Source organism: Mustela nivalis, assembly GCF_964662115.1.
Source record: "Mustela nivalis genome assembly, chromosome: 1".
NCBI lineage: Eukaryota > Metazoa > Chordata > Mammalia > Carnivora > Mustelidae > Mustela > Mustela nivalis.
Window position 1 is genome coordinate 48,691,406 of NC_139020.1, and position 19,881 is coordinate 48,711,286.

General features: G+C 40.4%; 1 protein-coding gene and 2 long non-coding RNA genes across 6 annotated transcripts in view; 2 read left to right on the top strand and 1 right to left on the bottom strand.

The window, feature by feature from the left end:
* Positions 1-112: 112 nt before the first annotated feature.
* LOC309846854 lies at positions 113-19,606 on the bottom strand. Its single transcript, XR_014302153.1, has 5 exons — positions 18,862-19,606; positions 4,470-4,577; positions 3,532-3,605; positions 3,314-3,439; positions 113-1,093 (listed from the first exon to the last, which is right to left on the bottom strand). It is a non-coding gene; the product is annotated as an uncharacterized lncRNA (long non-coding RNA).
* On the top strand, positions 14,806-17,604 carry LOC309846849. The gene is made up of 2 exons (XR_014302145.1): positions 14,806-15,520; positions 17,362-17,604. It is a non-coding gene; the product is annotated as an uncharacterized lncRNA (long non-coding RNA).
* The window catches only part of CEP97 (centrosomal protein 97), a 32,676-nt gene continuing 31,344 nt past the window's right edge, over positions 18,550-19,881 (top strand). For 3 of the 4 annotated variants that reach the window (XM_082696235.1, XM_082696236.1, XM_082696237.1), the window contains exon 1: positions 18,589-18,796. In XM_082696235.1, coding sequence (XP_082552361.1) covers positions 18,754-18,796 — 43 coding nt within the window. In that variant the 5' untranslated portion in view covers positions 18,589-18,753. Of the gene's footprint in view, positions 18,797-19,881 lie in introns of all 4 variants that reach the window. The other variant, XM_082696234.1, reaches the window with a different exon arrangement.

Consider the following 19,881-nt stretch of genomic DNA (forward strand, 5'->3'; position numbering starts at 1 on the left):
GTTTTCTGAGTCATTCTCTCTCCCACGGCCAAGTGTCCTAGAGCCGTCGTCCTGCAGCACGGAATGTGAACTCCATAGTTTAGTGATCTGCAGACAATACCCACAGGTAAACTTAAAGTCACATTTTGCCTTCCATGTTGGCCCATTTCCACAACCAACACAATTAAATTTTATCGTTTCACTTTTGGAAAATAGTAATGACATCTGAACTGTCTCCCACGCCTTGCTAATCGAATTGTACATGACGGCGCCTTGCATTAATTATGATTAGCATTCATTGAATTCTCTTTCTGTGCCAGGAATTATGCCAAATAATTTTCATTAGTTTATTCAGGTTACAAAACCCCTATTAAGTAACCGCTGAAGCACTGCAAAATGACAGCTGCCTGTCTGGGAAAAGGTAGATTTCAACTTCTGCGAACTGCAGTCCAGGAACTGGTGGGTGGTTGCACAGAGAAGGGCAAAGCTTTTGTCTGGAGACCTGGAAAAGGGAGCTCTGGCCAAGCCCACAGGGAGGGCCAGTGCTTCTATTGCTTGAGCCCTTAAGTGACGCTAGAAACAAGCGTGTTGGGAAGTGGCAAGAGACAATTCTTGAATTGTGTGTTGGGAGTATTTGACTAGGAAACCAAATATAAGGATTGACTGATGCTGCCTATATAAGCTGCTTACTCTAAAAAGGTAGTTAAAAAGGTTTGAAAAGTCCAATAACGTGGCCGACTGATATTAAGAAAGCTGTAGAGTTATGTTGGACCAGTCTCAAGAACAAGTTAATGGCCACCTGGCTGGTTCAGTCAGTGGAGCGTGTGACTCTTGATCTTGGGATTGTGAGTTTGATCTCCACCTTGGGTGAAAAATAAAATTTAAAAAATGAATTAATAAAGATCAGCATGGAATTGAAAAGAGAAGAGGAGGAATTTGACAGTCTGACCAGCTCTGACCAGCTTTTCAGAATACCTAGTATACTTGGAAGACATTCTCCAAATAGACTGTAGGCAGATGGATGCCTCAGGCTTCCATGGCTTGATGAACTTTAGTCACCTGACATTCATATAGTTCTCTTGGTTTTAAATCACCGCTGATTAATGTTTGATCACTAAAGAAAAAGAAAGAGAGCGAGAAGAAAACCACCTGGCTTCTACAATCTCCGAGCCCAGCTGGATATGAGTAGAGGATGGAGCCCAGATGTACAAGCAGGAATTGGTCCACAGAACCCCAGAATTTATAGTACCTTCCCAAGCATTTTAGGAAGATTTTATTTTACTGGTCTTCAAAATTCAGTTTGGTCTGAGTAGCTCTGTGGAGGAAAAGCAGAAAACTAGATCTTAGGGATTTTAGTTCGTTCTTTTACTCTTTCTTGGAGGGCATTCTTGGGTTGGCAACACAGGGTTCTTTGTAACACATTGTGTTTATCACACCCTAAATTGTGCTCAAATACTCTTAGAATAGGAAGAGGGTATACAAAAGCCCCTAAAAGTATTTTATATAGTATAAGACAGCTTCCAACAGCATCCATAAATTTTTGGTTACTTTATCCTTACATTCTCTTTTATTATTTTATTTTTAAAAAGATTTTATTTATTTATTTGACAGAAAGATCACAAGTAGGCAGAGAGGCAGACAGAGAGAGATGGGGACACAGGCTCCCCACTGAGCAGAGAGCCCAGTGTGGGGCTCTATCCCCGTGCGGGGCTCTATCCCAGGACCCCTAGATCATGACTTGAGCCAAAGACAGAGGCTTAACCCACTGAGCCATCCAGGAGCCCCTTCTTTTATTTTTTCATTTGGAGCCTAACGCAGGCCTTGAACTTACAACCCTGAGATCAAGACCTGAGCTGAGACCAAGAGTTGGGCACTTAAGCAGTTGAGCCACTCAGGCACCCCACCTTACATTCTCTTTTATAGGCAAAAGGCTCAGCTGTCCTTTCTTCTCATTCATTTCCTTATGGAACAATACTGAACCAAAGTTGGCCTTCTTCTCCGCCTCTTAAAGTTCCTGAGAAAAGATCATTCTTCTGTTCATTGCTTCTTCACCTCTTACATATGCTTACTTGCTGTATTAGCTTTCTGTGGTCACTATAACAAATTAACCACAAACTTGGTAATTTAAAAGTTCAGAAATACATTCTTTTGGTTCTGCAGGCCAGAAGTCTAACATGAATAACATTGGGCTGAAATCAACATATCCTTGCTCCAGACTCTGGAAGCTTAGGGACAGAACATGTTCCTTGCTCTTATGTTTCCACTCAGATAAACTGTCTTGAATTCCTATCCCAGAGAAACGCTGAGATCATAAATGCTTGTTGTTTTAAACCATTATGTTTAGGAGTTGACATAGCAATGGATAGTTAATAGAAGAGGTAAGGAAATTGTGAAGATGGGAACTTAGTGAATAATTATATCATTTGTCTAAAGGACAGATAAAAAGAAAGGAGCATGTTTGTGGGGTAAAGGGTCGCTTTTGCAAAGTCAGAGCTCAAGATGCCTATAGTACATTAAGGTGGAGCTGTGTTTTAGGAAGTTAAACAAATTCAAAGGAGCGTTTGTAATATGGTATATTTTAAGAGTAATGGACATACAGGTGATAGAATGTGTGGTGATATCACCTAGTATTACAGGCTGCCTTCTTTGGAAGCATTTCTTGAGACTGTGTTTAGGATGTAAGACGTTTATTAGGGATCAAGTCCTATGAAAGGAGAGGGGAGAAAGCAATATGTGGCAGAAGTTAAATAAATTACTGGCTCAACCAAACCTCAGTCAACCCCAGCGGGAGCTCTGGAACAGTTACTGCCTGAGTATTCCATGTTTGACGAAATAATCAACTCTGTTTATACTCCCACGTTGTCACCAGATGTGTGTTGCCCCAGAGAGATCATGACCCAAGTAAGGTGTTCTTAGTAGCTGAGCCAGATCCTACTGATAGGTGGGGATACCAGTGACAATGATCAATGTCTACTGTTTGACAGCAAGCCCTTGCTTGTAGAGGGATCTGGACATTGCATCTCTGTGTCTACCACCCCCAGAAAGAGGGACTAGAGTGAATCAGCAAAAAATAATCCAGAAATACAGTATTTAAGGGATAGGGGAATGGAGGGAGAATCATCTGAAGAAGGATGAACAGATGAGGTTAAAGGAGATAGAGTCCATGACAGTCATTTCAGAGAAGCCTATGGAAGTTTCAACAGTGCTAAAAGCCTCATAAAGTTCCAGTAAGACAGTAACAGGAATGTAAACATGAATGCCTTTGGAATGACTCAGCCCCATTTTTAGTGTTTCCCCCCATAGCATTCTCTTCACAGGTGTGGGAGGGATATACCTTTTTAGAATCTGGAGCAATACTGAACCAAAGTAGAATCTACCACCATAGTTCCTGGAAGGCTGGTCAATCCGAAGATTCTCAGGCATTGACTTCAGGGAAGGCTCTGAAATGAATGCCTAGTAACTAGATTAGAAAATTAGTAGGTTTAAAAACCATATGACATTAAAAACTATGAAGCTTTCTTTAAAATTATGAAGCATTAATGGGGTGCATACCTGGTTCAGTTGGTAGAACAGACAACTCGATATTGGGATCATGGATTTGAGCCCTACGTTGGGTATAGAGATTACTTAAAAAATAAAATTATGAAGTATTATTAAAATAAAAATTATGAAGTAACTTTAAAATCTAAATCTAATCAAGTCTTCATATATCTAGCTACTAATTTTATGATATACAGGGGACAGGAACTTGTGAAACAATTCCACAGGGATGCAATTGGCATCTGCAGGATGACTTAAATTCTTCAACAATATGTGAATTGAAAGGAAAAAGAGAGATTAGAGCCTATGGATAGGACTACCTGCACAAATAATTTTCAGGACCCAGTGAAAATGAAAGTTGGCCCCCCTTTTTCAAATAGAAGGATACAGATATAAAATATTAAGCTATTTCCTTTATTCAGTAATCTATCTCGATGTTTTATGCTCTTTTCTCATTTGCTGTTTAATGTCATGCTTCCTCAGGCAAGGACATTCTCTAGAGTAGTGTAGCCCCTCATAGGTGCCCAGGGACCTGCCTTGTGACTTGATGCATGTACTGGAACACACGAGGTCCAGCCAGCTCTTTGGTTGCCCTTACTGTGAGATCTGGACCAACATGTTATGTGCTGCAACGCAGGGCGGGGGTAGTGAGGGAGGCACTGTCAAGCTGGCCATCTCCTTATACTGTGTTCCTGCCTAACTCACAGTGAACGGGCAATCCCCTGGGATGTGTTGTGTACCTGGGTCCTGGATGGGGGTGGGCATCAAGCTGCTTGCTGAATGAAGGCCATCAGGCTTGCTTTGGTGAGTGTGGTGCTGGGAGTCAGTGTGAAAGTGAGGAAGCAGCAGGAAGTGAACCTGCCTGTGAGCTGAGGCTCCAAACCCCAGGCATATGCCCTATTATTCCCATTGTACTTCATTAAAGAACACAAATTCAAAGATACAATTACCACTATCCAAGACAGCAAATGCAGGGCATTAAACCCCAGGTGTGGGATGCTCTTGAGTGTCAGGCCCCGTTCAGTTGCATTGGTTGCACAACTTGAAGTTGGTTCTACCTATGGATTAAAATAAATTTTATTTAATTTATTTTTTATTTATTGTTTTTAAAAATTTTATTCATTTATTTGAGAGAGAGAAGGAGAGAGTACAAGAGGAGATAGGGTCAGAAGGAGAAGCAGACTCCCTGCTGAGCAGGGATTCTGATGTGGGGATCAATCCCTGGTCTGGGATTATGACCTGAGCTGAAGGCAGCTGCCCAATGGACTGAGCCACTCAGGCGCCCTGAGAAATTTTTAAGAAGTATTTTATTTATTCATTCATGAGAGAGAGAGATAGAGGGGCAAAGGGAGAAGCAGGCTCCCTGCTCTATCCCAGGATTCTGGGATCATGATTTGAGCTGAAGGCAGACACTTAACCAACTGAGCCACCCAGGTGCCCAGATTAAAAGAAATTTAAGAACTTCTCCAACCAATTGCAATGTATGGGTCTTATTTGAGGCCTGATTTGAACAAACATGCTGGACAGACCGTGGGGGTAATTTGAATATTGATTTGGATTTTTGATGATATTAAAATGTACTGTTAGTTCTTTAGGTATTCTAATTTTACTGTGATCATGTTCAATTTTAAAAAGTGTTCTTATATTTTCAGGTACATACTAAATATTTACAGATGAAATAGCATGATGTTTGAGATTTGTCTTAAAATGAGAGAGCAGGGGTGCCTGGGTGGCTTGGTGAGTTAAGCCTCTGCCTTTGGCTCAGGTTATGATCTTAGGGTACTGGGATCAAGCCCTGCATCAAATCGCAGCTCTCTGCTCAGTGGGGAGCCTGCTTCCCCCTCTCTCTTTGCCTGCCTCTCTGCCTACTTGTGATCTCTATCACAGAAATAAAATCTTAAAAAAAAAAATGAGAGAGTAGCCACTGGGTAAGGGCATGGATGAAAAAATGACCAAGACTGGATAAGAGTTGAAGCTGGTATTGGGTAGCAGAGTTCTTAAAACAGTTTCTACATTGTTATGTATTCTTTTATTATTTATTATTATTTTTTATTTCTTATTTATTTTTTAAGATTTTATTTATTTACCAGAGAGAGCGCACAAGCAGCGGAACTTCAGGCAGAGGGAGAAGCAGGCTCCCCACTGAGCAGGGAGCCCAAGATCTTGACCAGAGCTGAGGGCAGCCCAGTCCCTTAACTGAACCACCCAGGCCCCTGACTCTTTTAAATACTTTCTGTAATAAAAAGTTTCAAAGAATTATAATGTGCTTTGGGATAGAAAGATTTAAGTCCCACAATTCAATCCTGGAAAATAGGAAGGGTAAGCACCGTTTGTATTATCCTGTAATTTAATTTTTTTTTTTAATTAAAAAATACTTTAGGGGAACCTGCTGGCTCAGTTTGGAAGAGCCCATGACTTTTGATCTCAGGGTCATGACCTTGAGCCCCACATTGGGTATAGAGATTATGTAAATAAATAAAACTTCAAAAATACAGGGGTACCTGGTTGGCTCAGTCATGTAAGTGTTTGTCTTCAGCTCGAGTCATGATCTCAGGGTCCTGGGATCGAGCTCCACAGTGGGTTCTCTGCTCAATAGGGAGTCTGCTTCTCCTTCTCCCTACAGCTCTGCCTGCCTGTGCTCTCACTCTCTCTCTGTCAAGTAAATAAATACAATCTTAAAAACAAAACAAAACTTTAAAGATAAGGGTCATCTGGGTGGTTCAGTCAGTTAAGCATCTGACTCTTGGCTTCCACTTAGGTCATGATCTCATGGGATTAAGCCCATAGTTGGGCTCCAAACTCAGTGGAAATGCACCTAAGATTCTCTCCCTCTCTGTCTGCTCCCCCCTGCCCCCTGTGTACCCTCTCTATCAAAAGATAAATCTTTAAAAAAAAACCTAAATACTTTATACAAGAACAGCAGCTATATACATAATAAATACAGGAAAACATAGGAAACAATAGAGTGTCCCATCAGTAAGTAAACACATAAGCAAACTATAATATATATTTATACAATGGACTACTACACAGAAATAAAATGGAATGAACTTTTGATTTACACATCAACATATGAGTACCAAAAACATTATGCTTAGTAGAAGTAGCCTTACCAAAAAAAAATTCTTACTGTATGATTTTATATATATCGAGTTCTACACTGTGCAAAACTAAATTTTGATGGGAAAAAAATCACAACAGTGGTTGCTTCTGAGTGAGAAGAGAAGGATTGAGTGGGAAGTATAGAAGCGAACTTTCTGTGTAATGTTCTATATTTGTATAGATTTTTGGGTTAACTACACAGTTTGTCAAAACTCAGAGAGTGTTTAGCGTGCCTAAGTGGCTCAGTTGGTCTCAGGTCATGATATCAGGGTGATGGGATCAAGCCCTCCTGCCCCTCTCCCCCTACCACCACCCTGCATCAGCGCCCCCCTCAGCACCAGAGTCTGCTTGTCCCTCTCCCTCTGCTCTTCTCCCTACTCAAATAAATAAATAAAATCCTAAAAAAAACAAAACAAAAAACACCTCAGGAAATATTCATTAAGATTTGAGCATTTCATTGTATGTAGCTGTTACTTTAAAAGAAAGGAAACTAGGTACATACTGAGTACTAAATACTGGCTTAAGTAAATAGAGGGGAGTGTACTGAAATGTCAAAAAAACTGGATGAAGGGATACATAAATGGATAGATATGTTGTAAAACAAACATGATAAAATGTTGATAAAAGAATCAAAGTAGTGGGGCACCTGGGTGGCTCAGTGGGTTAAGCTGCTGCCTTCCACTTGGGTCATGATCTCAGGGTCTTAGGATCGAGCCCCACATCAGGCTCTCTGCTCAGCAGGGAACCTGCTTCCTCTTCTCTCTCTGCCTGCCTCTGCCTACTTGTGATCTCTCTCTGTCAAATAAATAAATAAAATCTTTAAAAAAAAAGAATCAAAGTAGTGAGTTTGAGTGCTCACTATGGAATTCTTTCAGATTTTCTATATATTGGAAATTTTTCATAATAAGATGTTGGGAAATAATTAAAGGGAGCCATCTTCAGGAAGAAACTGGTATTACCAATTGGCTCAAAAATGCAAGAGTAGTGGTGTTTGTATAGTTCAGTATGTATGTAGTAACTGATTACTATTTTCATATATTCTGTTTTTTAAAAAGATTTTATTTATTTATTTGATACATAGAGAGACCATGAGAGGAAACACAAGCAGGGGGAGTGAGAGAGAGGGAAATGTAGGCCTCCCGCTGATCAGGGAGCAGGATGTGGGGCTCAATGAGGGACTCAATTCCAGGACCTTGGGATCATGAGATGCTTAACAACTGAGCCACTCAGGCACCACTAATTCTTTTGGTTCTTACTCATGTACTCAAGCTATTTTCTTTGGCTGGAAATCTTTCCTCTTTCTTTTTTTTTTTTTTTTTTAAAGATTTTATTTATTTATTTGACAGAGATCACAAGTAGGCAGAGAGGCAGGCAGAGAGAGAGAGGAGGAAGCAGGCTCCCTGCTGAGCAGAGAGCCCGATGCGGGACTCGATCCCAGGACCCTGAGATCATGACCCGAGCCGAAAGCAGCGGCTCAACCCACTGAGCCACCCAGATGCCCCTTTCCTCTCTTTCACTGGCTAACTTCCTACTCAGATTGTAGTTCATCTAAAACAGAGATCTGCAAATAGTAAATATTTTAGGCTTTATGGTCTAATAGGCAAGATTGAGGACATTATGTAGGTATATAATGAGAAAAAAAATGTTCACAGTATTTTCTTTGATGAAATTTAAATATAATCACAGTATTGAGTATGAGTTTTTATAAAACAGGTCTGCTAAAGAGAAAAATGAAATTCTTTTTGGGAGAGGTGGAGGATGGACATTTCTCTCTCTTTTTAAAAGATTTTATTTATTTGAGAGAGAGAGAGTGTGTATGAGTGGGGGGAGGGGCAAAGGGAGAGAGAGAAGCTGACTCTTCGCCCAGCAAGGAGCCCGATGTGGGACTTAATCCCAGGACCTGGAGATCATGACCTGAGGTGAAAGTAGCCACCCAAGTGACTAAACCACCCAGGTGCCCCTAAACATTTCTCTGAATTAGGGTCCAAAGTTTTTCCCTACCACCAAAATCAATTTCTAGTGATTGTTTGCTTATCCTGACCTGTAATGATGTTTTACATATTTCATCTTTGAAAAATATGTTTTCACCCAGATAAATACTGCTAAATATTGATATCAGTCCATATGATAATTGAGCATGTCAATCTTCTAGAAGGCAGTTATAGAATTAGATTATTCTTTGGAAATTTTCCTTTTAGCATGATTAATAATTATTTACAATTGAAAGTTAAATGAAAGCTCAGTTACACAGTTAAATGGGTCTCGAAATATGCAAGTTTCCTTTGTATTTGCTTGGAGGTCTTTCAATACTGCTAAAAATGTAGTTTGAGCTTGAAAGTATAACCATTGCAAATTTGTATGAGAATGGAGATCTTGCTTTTTGTTTTAATTTATAAAACTTGCTTAAACTTGTTATTTTTTTGTCAAAATGACTTTACCATAGAATAAATTTTGCATCTAAGTGCTGTGTTTTACAATTTTAGGTTGAGTTCATTAAGAAGCATCATTAAATGATCAACATTTGCAAATTAGCAAAATGAATTTTTTTTAAGATTTTATTTATTTGACAGAGAAAGAGAGTGTATAAGCAGGGGGAACAGCAGAGGCAGAGAGAGAAGCAGGCTCTCCACTGAGCAGGGAGCCCAGTGAAGGACTTCATCCCAGGAACCCAGGATCATGACCTAAGCTGATGGCAGGCACTTAACAGAAGGAGCCACCCAGTTGCCCGAAAAATGAATTTTAAAGCCTTTCTCTCAGTGTTTCATAATAGTGGTTGCTGGGGGGGTTCTTTTCATTTAGAACAATTTCAGTCTTCACCCTAAGCTTAAAAAAAAAAATCCTATAGGGGTGCCTGGGTGGCTCATTCCATTGAGCATCCCACTCTTGATTTCAGCTCAGCTCATGATCTCAGGGTTGTGGCATTGTGCCCTCCACTGGGCTCTGTGCTTAGCAGGGATTCTGCTTGAGATTCTCCCCCTTTCTGTCTGGGGCTCTCCCCCAGCTTGTACTCATGTGCTCTCAAATGAGTAAATAAATAAATCTTTTTTTTTTTAAGATTTTATTTATTTGACAGAGAGATGGAGAGAGAGCACAAGTAGGCAGAGCTGCAAGCAGAAGGAGAGGGAGAAGCAGGCTCCCTGCTGAGCAGGGAGCCAGATGGGGGGCTCTGTCGCAGGACCCTGAGACCATGACCTGAGCCGAAGGCAGAGGCTTAACCCACTGAGCCACCCAGACGCCCCTAAATAAATAAATCTTAAAAAAAAATCACAATAAAAAGTTATCAAATGCTGTGTGGTAGGGCAAGTCAGATATTCAGTTGCTAATTCTGACAAGAATTCATAGACTGACAGCAAATGAAGTCCATGAGAACAAATGTAGTTTACTGTTAGCACTACTGGTTCAATAACACATGGTAAATTCAAATGTTTTCCACAAAGTACCTGTTGACTGATAGTACAATGATGTTGCAATCATAGTATATAACACCGTACCTTTTCATAGGTGTTTTATTAAGTCTGTTAAGCTGATCCTTTTCCTACTTACTTAAGTTGAAACACATCATAGCTGATTTCACTTCAGGTATAATCAGTTAATGTTTTCTCAACTTCTTTATGAATATTCTCACCTGTTTCATACAGCCTATTCTTAGAGGCTATTCATCAGTCATTTCAGACGTTGACTTTCTGAACAAACAGGCACAAATCAGCTGTATCAGTAACATTTATTAAGAGCCGTGGAAAACATTCAAAATAATTTTCCTTCACTAAATAATTTAAATTGACTATCAGTGCTGTTCCCAGAGCTTTAACACCTAAAGCAGCTGTTCTTACCCAAAGGCTAATGGTCTTAAACCAGTTTATTTTTTCTGGATACATTTTATAAAAAAATTTATTTATTTGACAGAGAGAGATCACAAGTAGGCAGAGAGGCAGGCAGAGAGAGAGAAAGGGAAGCAGGCTCCTGCTGAGCAGAGAGCCTGATGTGGGACTTGATCCCAGGACCCTGAGATCATGACCTGAGCGGAAGGCAGAGGTTTCACCCACTGGGCCACCCAGGCACCCTCTGGATACATTGCTTAAGCAACTGCAGCTTTCTTTCTTCTTTTCTTCTTTGAAAAAATTTTATTATGATGAGATATCTGTTAAATTTTTCTAATTATTCTGATTGATTGCTGTGATTTGGGACTATTGTGATGGCTGGTTAGTATGGTAAGGTAGACATATATTGTATTCTTTAAGCACAGATAATGGTTATGGCATAATAAACATAATGCTTTGCAATCTAATTTGATAAAATAATCACATTTCACTGTATCTTGAAGATGGAATGTCTTAAGTCTACTTCTTTTTTTATTTTGCTTGACAGGTATATGTTAGTAATAAAAAAAAATGTCACAGTGTGGTGATATGCATGCACTTGAAATGGTGTCAAGTAAAAATATATTTTGGTGATTTGTAGTATGTAGCAGCAGTCTGAAGTGATAAGAATGACACATATGGTGTCAATTATGAATATTCTGTTGTTCTGTAAATGCAGCCATAGACAGTAGGTAATTAAGTACGGCTGTATTCCAAAACTATTTTATTTATGGGCACTGAAATTTGAGTTGCATATAATTTTATGTGTCATAAATTGTTACTATTCTTTTGTTTTTTTCTAGCCACATAAAATGTAAAAGCTGTAATCAGCTGTAGACTGTACAAAAGCAGGAGGTAGGGTTCAGCTTATAGGGCATAGTTACCCAACTGCCTGTGGAGAATAGCTACATAAAGTAGCCTTTTGAGTTTATTTTATTTGAAGGGATGAAAAAGAGTTTGTGATTTTCTTCATAACATTCTCTGTTCTCTAGTTTTCTCTCCTCCTTTTTTTTTTTTTAATTTTGAGTAAGTTCCATGCCCAGTGGAATTTTAACTCACAACCCTGACATTAAGAGTCACATGCTCTACGGACTGAGCCAGCCAGGCACCCGTTGGGAGTTTATATTTTATAATATAAAATATTTTAGTTTTTCTTTCTGTATTATAGATTTTTTATTGTGGTTAAGTATGAAAATCCTAGTGATTTCAAAATTTTAAAAGTATAATTTCAGAAGAGAAAAGCTGACAGATATATTTGCATTCCTCAGGATATCAGTATTCTTTATATTTTTATGCTTGATATTATCCTTTCAATTGGAAAAGAAGAAAAAGTAAAAAAATATTTAAAGGGTATGAGATGGCCAAAATTAAATCACAGAGAAATTTTCAAAGCATTTTTTTAAAAGATTTTATTTATTTATTTGACAAAGAGGGAGATCACAAATAGGCAGAGAGGCAAGCAGAGAGAGGGGGAAGCAGGCTCCCTGCTGAGCAGAGAACCCAATTGTGGGGCTCGATTCCAGGACCCTGAGATCATGACCTGAGCTGAAGGCACAGGCTTAACCCACTGAACCACACAGTGGCCCCTCAAAGCATATTTTTTGAAATTTTGTATAGTATATAATCATTTTTTTTAAGATTTTATTTATTTATTTGACAGACAGAGATCACAAGTAGACAGAGAGGCAGGCTGAAAGAGAGAGGAAGAAGCAGGCTCCCTGCCCAGCAGAGAGCCCAATGTGGGGCTCGATCCCAGGACCCTGGGATCATGACCTGAGCCGAAGGCAGCGGCTTAACCCACTGAGCCACCCAGGCGCCCCTCATTTTTGTTTTAAAAAAATATGAGAGGCAAGGATCTAGATATATTCCCACCAATAAGAGATTGGAAAGAAACACACCAACATGTTAACAGTGACTTCTCTCAGTAGGAGGGTTATGGAAACTTTATTTTTTGCTTGCCTGTTTTCTAACATTTTTACAATAACATATTTTTAAGAATAAACAGATACATGCTACATTATTTCAAAATAGTGTATTTTGAAGGGCAAAGAGGACATCTCGAGATATTTAGACTCCTTTGGATATTATTTTTTTTAATTAAATTTGTTATATTCTGTGCATAAGCAACTGTGTAGCAAAGCTATTCTAATCATTACTGTAGATGGATCACTTATACCAGCCACACTGTTATATGCCATCTCTCAGAGGCACACAATTCACCTAAACTCTGAATTTTCTTTCTCTTCAGAGAAGTCTATTCCAAATGGACAAATTTTTCATATCTCTATATGATGTCAACAGAGCCCCAAATGAGGTGGACCATCCTATATAATTATAGAATAAAAACTTCAGTATTGAGGAGCCTGGGTGACTCGTTCAGCTAAGCATCCAACTCCTGATCTCAATTCAGGTCTTGATCTCAGTGTTGTGAATTCAAGCCCCATGTTGGGCTCTATGCCTCCCTACCCCCCCAAAAAGATTTCAGGAAGTTGATTATTCTTCTTCCCCTCCCCTCACCCACTCACCCCGTATTACAGGTTCTCCAGAGAGAGAACTAATAGTATGTACACACACATATATATAGGAAGAGATTTATTGTAAAGAATTGGCTCACATGATTATGGAACCTGCCAAGTTCAAAACTAGCAGGGTGGGCTGTTGGAAACCCAGCAAGGAGTTAATGTTGCAGTTAAATCCAAAGGCTGTCTGCCACAGAATTCCATGCTATTTGGCAGAGGTCGGTCTTTTGTTCTCTTCATATCTTCAGATGTTGGGATGAGGCCACCCCACATATGGAGGGCATTCTGCTTTACTCAGAGTCTATGAATTTAAATGTAAATCTTACCCCAAAAATACTCTCATAGAAACATCCAAAATAATGTTTGATCACATATCTGGGTACTGTGGCCTAGCCAACTTGACATAAAATTAACTGTCATACCCTCTCATTTAAAAAAAAATGAATCAAGGGGCACCTGGGTGGCTTAGTTGGTTGGGGGACCAACTCCTGATTTTAGCTCAGGTCATGACCTCGGGGTCGTGGGACTGAACCCTGCATGGAGCCCCCTATCGGGTCCCAGGTTCTGCACTCAGTGCGGAGTCTGCTTGAGATTCTCTTTCTCCCTCTCCTGCCCCTCACCCGCTCTTGTGCTCACTCTCTCTCAAATTAATTAATTAAAAAAAAAGTGAATCAAGTTGGGGGTGGGGAGTAATACTACCACTCATAAATGAACTTTTTGAGATTTAAGCAGTTTTCCAAGTACAAAGGAAAGAGAAATTCTTATTTACACATTCACTTAATTTTCAACTGGAAATATGATGAATCCCTTTTATAGGTTTAATTCCTTTTGGAAACACTTCAAAAGACATGATGAATAAAATAAAAATGTCAAGGATTCCTTTATTACTCTTTTTTTTTTTTTTTTTTTGACAGAGAGAGATCACAAGTAGGCAGAGAGGCAGGCAGAGAGAGAGAGAGAGAGAGGAGGAAGCAGGCTCCCTGCCGAGCAGAGAGCCCGATGCGGGACTCGATCCCAGGACCCTGAGATCATGACCTGAGCCGAAGGCAGTGGCTTAACCCACTGAGTCACCCAGGCACCCCCTTTTATTACTCTTTTAAACCAAAGACAACTTTTACCCAGTTAATTATGAAAAGGCACCTGAAAAATATCTCATAGAGGCTTTATTCTGGAAATTTGTTTATACTTCCACTTTTTCTTTTCCACAGGTATTAGCTGATGTATTACATCAGGAAAAAATAAAAATTTTAGAATCTCATCTTGAGTTGGCTAGGTCATTTATATTCATTATTTTGGCCCTTGCATTTATTTATAATTAATTTATCTATTTATTGATAATTGATACTTGAAGACTGTTCTGTCCACCAAAGAAATCTTATTGCTTTAGAGAATGGTAAGCTAGCAGTTTATATCCAGTGGGCATGGTGGAGAAAGTCATTCACTGGTTCCCCATCCCGTTTTGTTTCCTCTATCTGGAAGAGCTTCCTATTTGTTCACCCCTAATCTCTGGATAGAGCCTAAATGGAACCTTTTTGTAGTAATAAGGAAGAGCAACCAGCTTCTCTGTCCAAATATTATTGTAGAATTTTGTTACTGAAATTCTTTTTTTTTTTTTTAAGATTTTATTTATTTATTTGATATAGAGAGATCACAAGTAGGCAGAGAGGCAGGGAGAGAGAGAGAGAGAGAAGCAGGCTCCCCGCTGAGCAGAGAGGCCGATGCGGGACTCGATCCCAGGACCCTGAGATCATGACCTGAGCTGAAGGCAGCGGCTTAACCCACTGAGCCACCCAGGCGCCCCATTGTTACTGAAATTCTTTAACTTCAGTTCTAACCTTCTTTTTTGATTTCCAGACCACTTCAATAATCTGAATAAATTGCAGCCTTTCTTCCAGACAGGTGAACAGACAAAACATATGAAACTGTTAGTGTATAACTTTTGCACTGTTCGGGTTTTGTTATCATGTGTGTGTAATGCCTATTAAATAATAATAAATAATAATGAGGAGAGTTAGTACTCATTTAGGATTTCTAGATAACCCATGGATAAATATATCATAGTGGCAGTCTTTCCTTCCATGTCATAGGTCACAGATAAGGGAGTAGGACCATAAGAATCTACCAATGAATACTAACCAAAGAAGAAAGGCACCTAAACTTTCATATAAAGATTTTATATTGTAAAAATTAGCACATTTCAAAAACCTTTACAGTGTCAAAATTCTTTATATTGAGACAGAAACTAAAAGGACCCCATGAAAGAAAACTTTTTTTTTTTTTTTTTTTTGCTCCTTTTCCTGCTTATATTCTTGCTAGGATCTGAAATCCTGCCCTACATACACATGGCTTAAAGTGCCAATAATTGTATGTCCTCCTTGTAAATGTCAAGGAGTTAATGATTTTTTGGGGCATCTTCCAGCACAATAGGTAACATCTAAGCAGTGACAAGTCGGGGTCATCATGAATATTTTCCAAGACCACTGACTCCAGACACCTTGACACCTAGATCCCTGGCTCCAGGCTGTAAGTGATTTATGGAGGACACCTGAGTATTTGCCCTTGTTTTGACCAGTTCCTAGATGCAGGACAGGACATGTATACCTCACCACCATTTTCAGTAAAAACCCAGACACCAAGCAAAGACGAGATGCATTTTCCTTTTCCTTTCTGAGTCTCCCAGATGCTCCATCTGTATCTGCTCTCTCTATATCTTCAGTAAACTCTGCTTTCACTTCCTCTCAGCTCAATTTGATTTCTTTCCTGCATGAAGCCAAGGATCCTGTTAGCTGGTCCTGTGGGAACCCCTCTGGGTCCTTAGACCTGGCCAGTCTGCATCATTAAGAGCTTTGCCATTTTAAAACTTTAAAACTTCAAAGTTATTATTACATTTACTTTTTAAAAATATAAGCTTTCATCCTAATTAGAAGACCTCCTGTGTTTTATCAAGATACATTGCACTATCCACAAATGTTTTAGTTTCCCATCTCTTTGTGTTATCTAAACTGAAACTGCTGTTAAAGGTTACCATCCACTATTAGAACAGTCTCCTTCCTGCCACTGTTCTACTCTTCAGTTCCTCCGTGTTATATGAGCCTTTTAACCTTTTTAAACACAAGTTTCATTCTGTCAACCTCTCATTCAAAAACACCAAGTGAAAAGTAGTGGAATGAAAGGTGAGAGGTAGGATGAGGACAGATAGATTATGCTAGTGCTCAAAAGTTGAATTACAAGAGAAAAGTATTTGAGGAAAAGATTAACAAAGGTGTTTTACTTATCTCTCTGCCTGTAGCCCTGGGCAGATGCTTTAGAACTGCAGGATACAAGTCAGGGCAATCCGCTGTTGCAGAGATCAGGTATACCTTGCTGATAGAAAGGAAAAGTATTATGGAGCCTAGGCCTGACACCCCCCACCCCGCGCCCGCCCACCAAATGCTACTTTGTTGAGAGGTTCATAGTGTTGGTTAGTAGAATCCTATTTGATTTGAACTTGCAAAGTTCAATATATATACACAAGATGAGACAGTTTAGTTACAGTGTAGCAATTTGATTTTAGATGTACATGCTGTATCTTAAGCACAAGAGTTTCTGAAGTGTGATTTTAAAGGGTTGCTCGTTCACTTAGGATGTGGGACTGTGCCCAGGAACATCTGGCCACTCTTTTATGGATCCACAGCTATACTTAGTTGATTCCATAAAGGGAATACTTCCCTCTGGATTCTAGGTCAGATTAACCAGACAAAATTCTGGTTCTGCTGTTGCTATAAACGTGCAGGAACCTGTGCTCCTTTTGGTGCCCTCTGAGCTTCCAGGATCCCTCTCCCAGGTCATTATCCTTTCTCCCTCCCTGAGCTAGAGACGCCCTTCAATCCTTACCAGGTATTCCAGCAAACAAAGTTGGAGACGGTATTCAAACCTGCTTTGTTCTTACACCTGTGATATAAGATTGTGTTTCCTAAATAAGGGGTCTCTTGGTTAGATGAGAAAGATTCCTAGTCTTAATTACCTCTTCAGAACTAGGAAATTTGTCTTGAGAATAAAACAGTAGGAAATCGAGTGAGAAAAAGTTAAGTTGGGTGTGAGTTAGAGACAGACAAATACCAGATGATTTCACTTATAGGTGGAATTTAAGAAACAAAACAGATGAACATGGGGAAGGGAAAAAAGAGGGAGGCAAAATCGTAAGAGACTCTTAACTACAGAAAACAGGTTTGATGGAGGGGAGGTGGGCAAGGGAATGGGTTAAATAGGTGATGGGTAGTAAGGTGGGCACTTGTGATGAGCATGGGTGTTACATGCAAGTGATGAATCACTAAATTCTACACCTGACACTCAGTTTTTTAAAAACACATTTATTTATTTTTTAGAGTGACAGCAGGAGGCAGGAGCAGAGGGAAAGAGAATCTCCAACAGACTTCCCATTGAGCGTGGAGGCCAATGCAGGGTTGGATCCCGAGTCACCACAATCCCAAGATCATGACCTGAACTAAAATCAAGAGTCCCTCAGCAGACTGAGCCGCCCAGGCATCCCTATACCTGAAACTCATTTTACCATATGTGTTAACTGAAATTTAAATAAACACTTGAAATTAAAAAAAAAAAAAAAAAAAGCGTTAAGGGTGGGTGTAGTCACAGAGATCAGAGGAGATCCCAGAAAGGAGGGAAAGTTCACAGGATCAAGAGCCTAGAAATCTAAAAGTGTTAGTGGATTTTACCAAACACAAATTGTCAGAGATTTGGTACACTGCTGTTTCAGAAAGAGGGGAGTTCAGAATAAAGGTTGCAAGAGGGAATGGAGGCATGTGTAATAGAGATTGGAAGTTCCCTTTGTACATTCTGTCCTGCTATTAGGTTAGTCTCTCATTTCCTATGAGAGCACCTTCATTACCACCTGACTCTACCTTGCAGCCCATGCTAATGTCTTTTCATCTACCTCTGAACTGTATAATAATCTGATACTGCATATCTCCCCATCTACTAAGCCCTAGCTCCGCTTCACGTCCTCCTTCAAGTCTTCTTTGAAGATTGTTTACATTTCTTTCTCCATTCGCTAAGATCTTGTGTTAATAGTTAAAATCATACTAGTTAGCAGGTAATAGTTAAAGCAAAAGTGTGAGCCTACTCCCCTCGAGTTAGGCAGTGTAATTCTTGAGTTTGGAGAATATACTGTAAAATTCTTTCGTATATTCCCTGCAAAAGTTCCAGGTTCATACTTCATTAGATATACCCTCAGGTCTAAAGTTCTGTTAAGTATTCAAGAACCACTTAAAAATACTGCACAAAACCTTCTATCCGGGAATGCTTTAAATTTTCAAGTGAAATATATCCATTTTGACTATCTCAACAAGATTGCCCAAGTCATTCCTATAGCAGAGTAGAAAACTTTGAATTGATTCAGAATTGTCAAAAGGGGCAGCCGCCATAGAGGCTTGTAGCAGAGAGCGCTGAAATCCGATCTGCATTAAATAACGACATTATAATAATCTCAAAGGTAAAAGTGTTAAATTTCACAAACGTCTAGAAAAGGGAGGGGAAAGATCATCTAACAATAGTTGGCTTATCTGTCAGATCAGGGTTCCTAAACACACTGCGGTTCAGATTCTAAACCTGAGTTTCACATCATTAGACGCCAGCAACCAATTGGGCCGTCTGGTTGCCGTGCATCCTGGGAGCTGTAGTTTCCGGCTCCCTCCTCCAGACTCCAAGCTCCACGGAGCAGCTGGAGGACGGTTGCTTGGTATTATTAGCAAGCGGGAAGTATGGCGGTGGCGCGCGTCGACGCGGCTTTGCCTCCTGGAGAAGGTAAGGCGACACCCCCCTCCCTTGGATCCCAAAGTTTACACCATGGAACTAAATTAAATAGTTACCTGGTCGAGAGAAGAAGCCTAGGTTTGGGGGTGCAGTTCTGTACCAGTTCTTTAGACGCGGGGCTGTGGGCGTCGCGAAGCCGCGCTGCCCTCTGGGAGTTGGAGTTCCGGGGTGCTGCCTAGCTCTGCAGCTTTGAGAAGAGGGCCGAGCTGGGAACTACATCCCCAGGGTCCTCCGCGCGGTCGGGCGCCTTAGCTCCCGCGCTTCTGAGGCTGCCTGGATGGTGGGTTTCGGACTGCGGTGACCTTTTTTGGATTTTTACTTTGAATTCTGGATGCCCAAGTGAAAATTCCCGGATCTCCATATGTCGCTTTACGCGTCTCCCTTATCCTCTGTCTTCTTATCCCGTTCAGGAAACCCTCTTTCAAACATAGCTCTTAGACCGACGTTAAATCCTTTTTTGGAAGTGTTCCTTGGCAGTGATAAAATTGAGGGTGACCGAGAGCCCACAGATATCCACACTTTGTTCTGCAGACCAGGTCCTGGGATCCGGTTTGGTCGCTCCCCAGCGGAGCGTGAGGTGTGGGTGCTTCTGTGGCCGGGAGTCGCCGGGCACGAGCCGAGCTCCTTTGTTTTGGTTACAGCTCCGAGGCTCCGCAGCAGCCTTCTGGATCGGGGGCCGGGCTGAGGGTTAAGGCCTCTCTTAACAGTTTAGACCAGGGGGTCATTATCTGGGGGCCGTGACTTCTTGTTGGGGGTGAAGAGCATCGATGGTTCTAAGAGGTCTGTCGACCCCGTGGAATTGTGTGCAAAAACTACATTTTCCTTGGACAGTACACAGCTTTCACCAGATTCTCAGGGACTCCCCATGACCGTCCCCAAATGCTGGAATCCATTAGACAATGAAAACACGTTGAAACCTTTCAGGAGAGCAGTCTCGCACAATTATTTCCCACAGTAATCTTAATCTGGGTATAAATTTGAAATTGGCAGTTTCTGTGGCCCCACCCCTTTTTGATATCGGCTTCTCTTAAACTCCACCTCCTCAGCCCACCAAGGGAAACTGACTGACAATAATA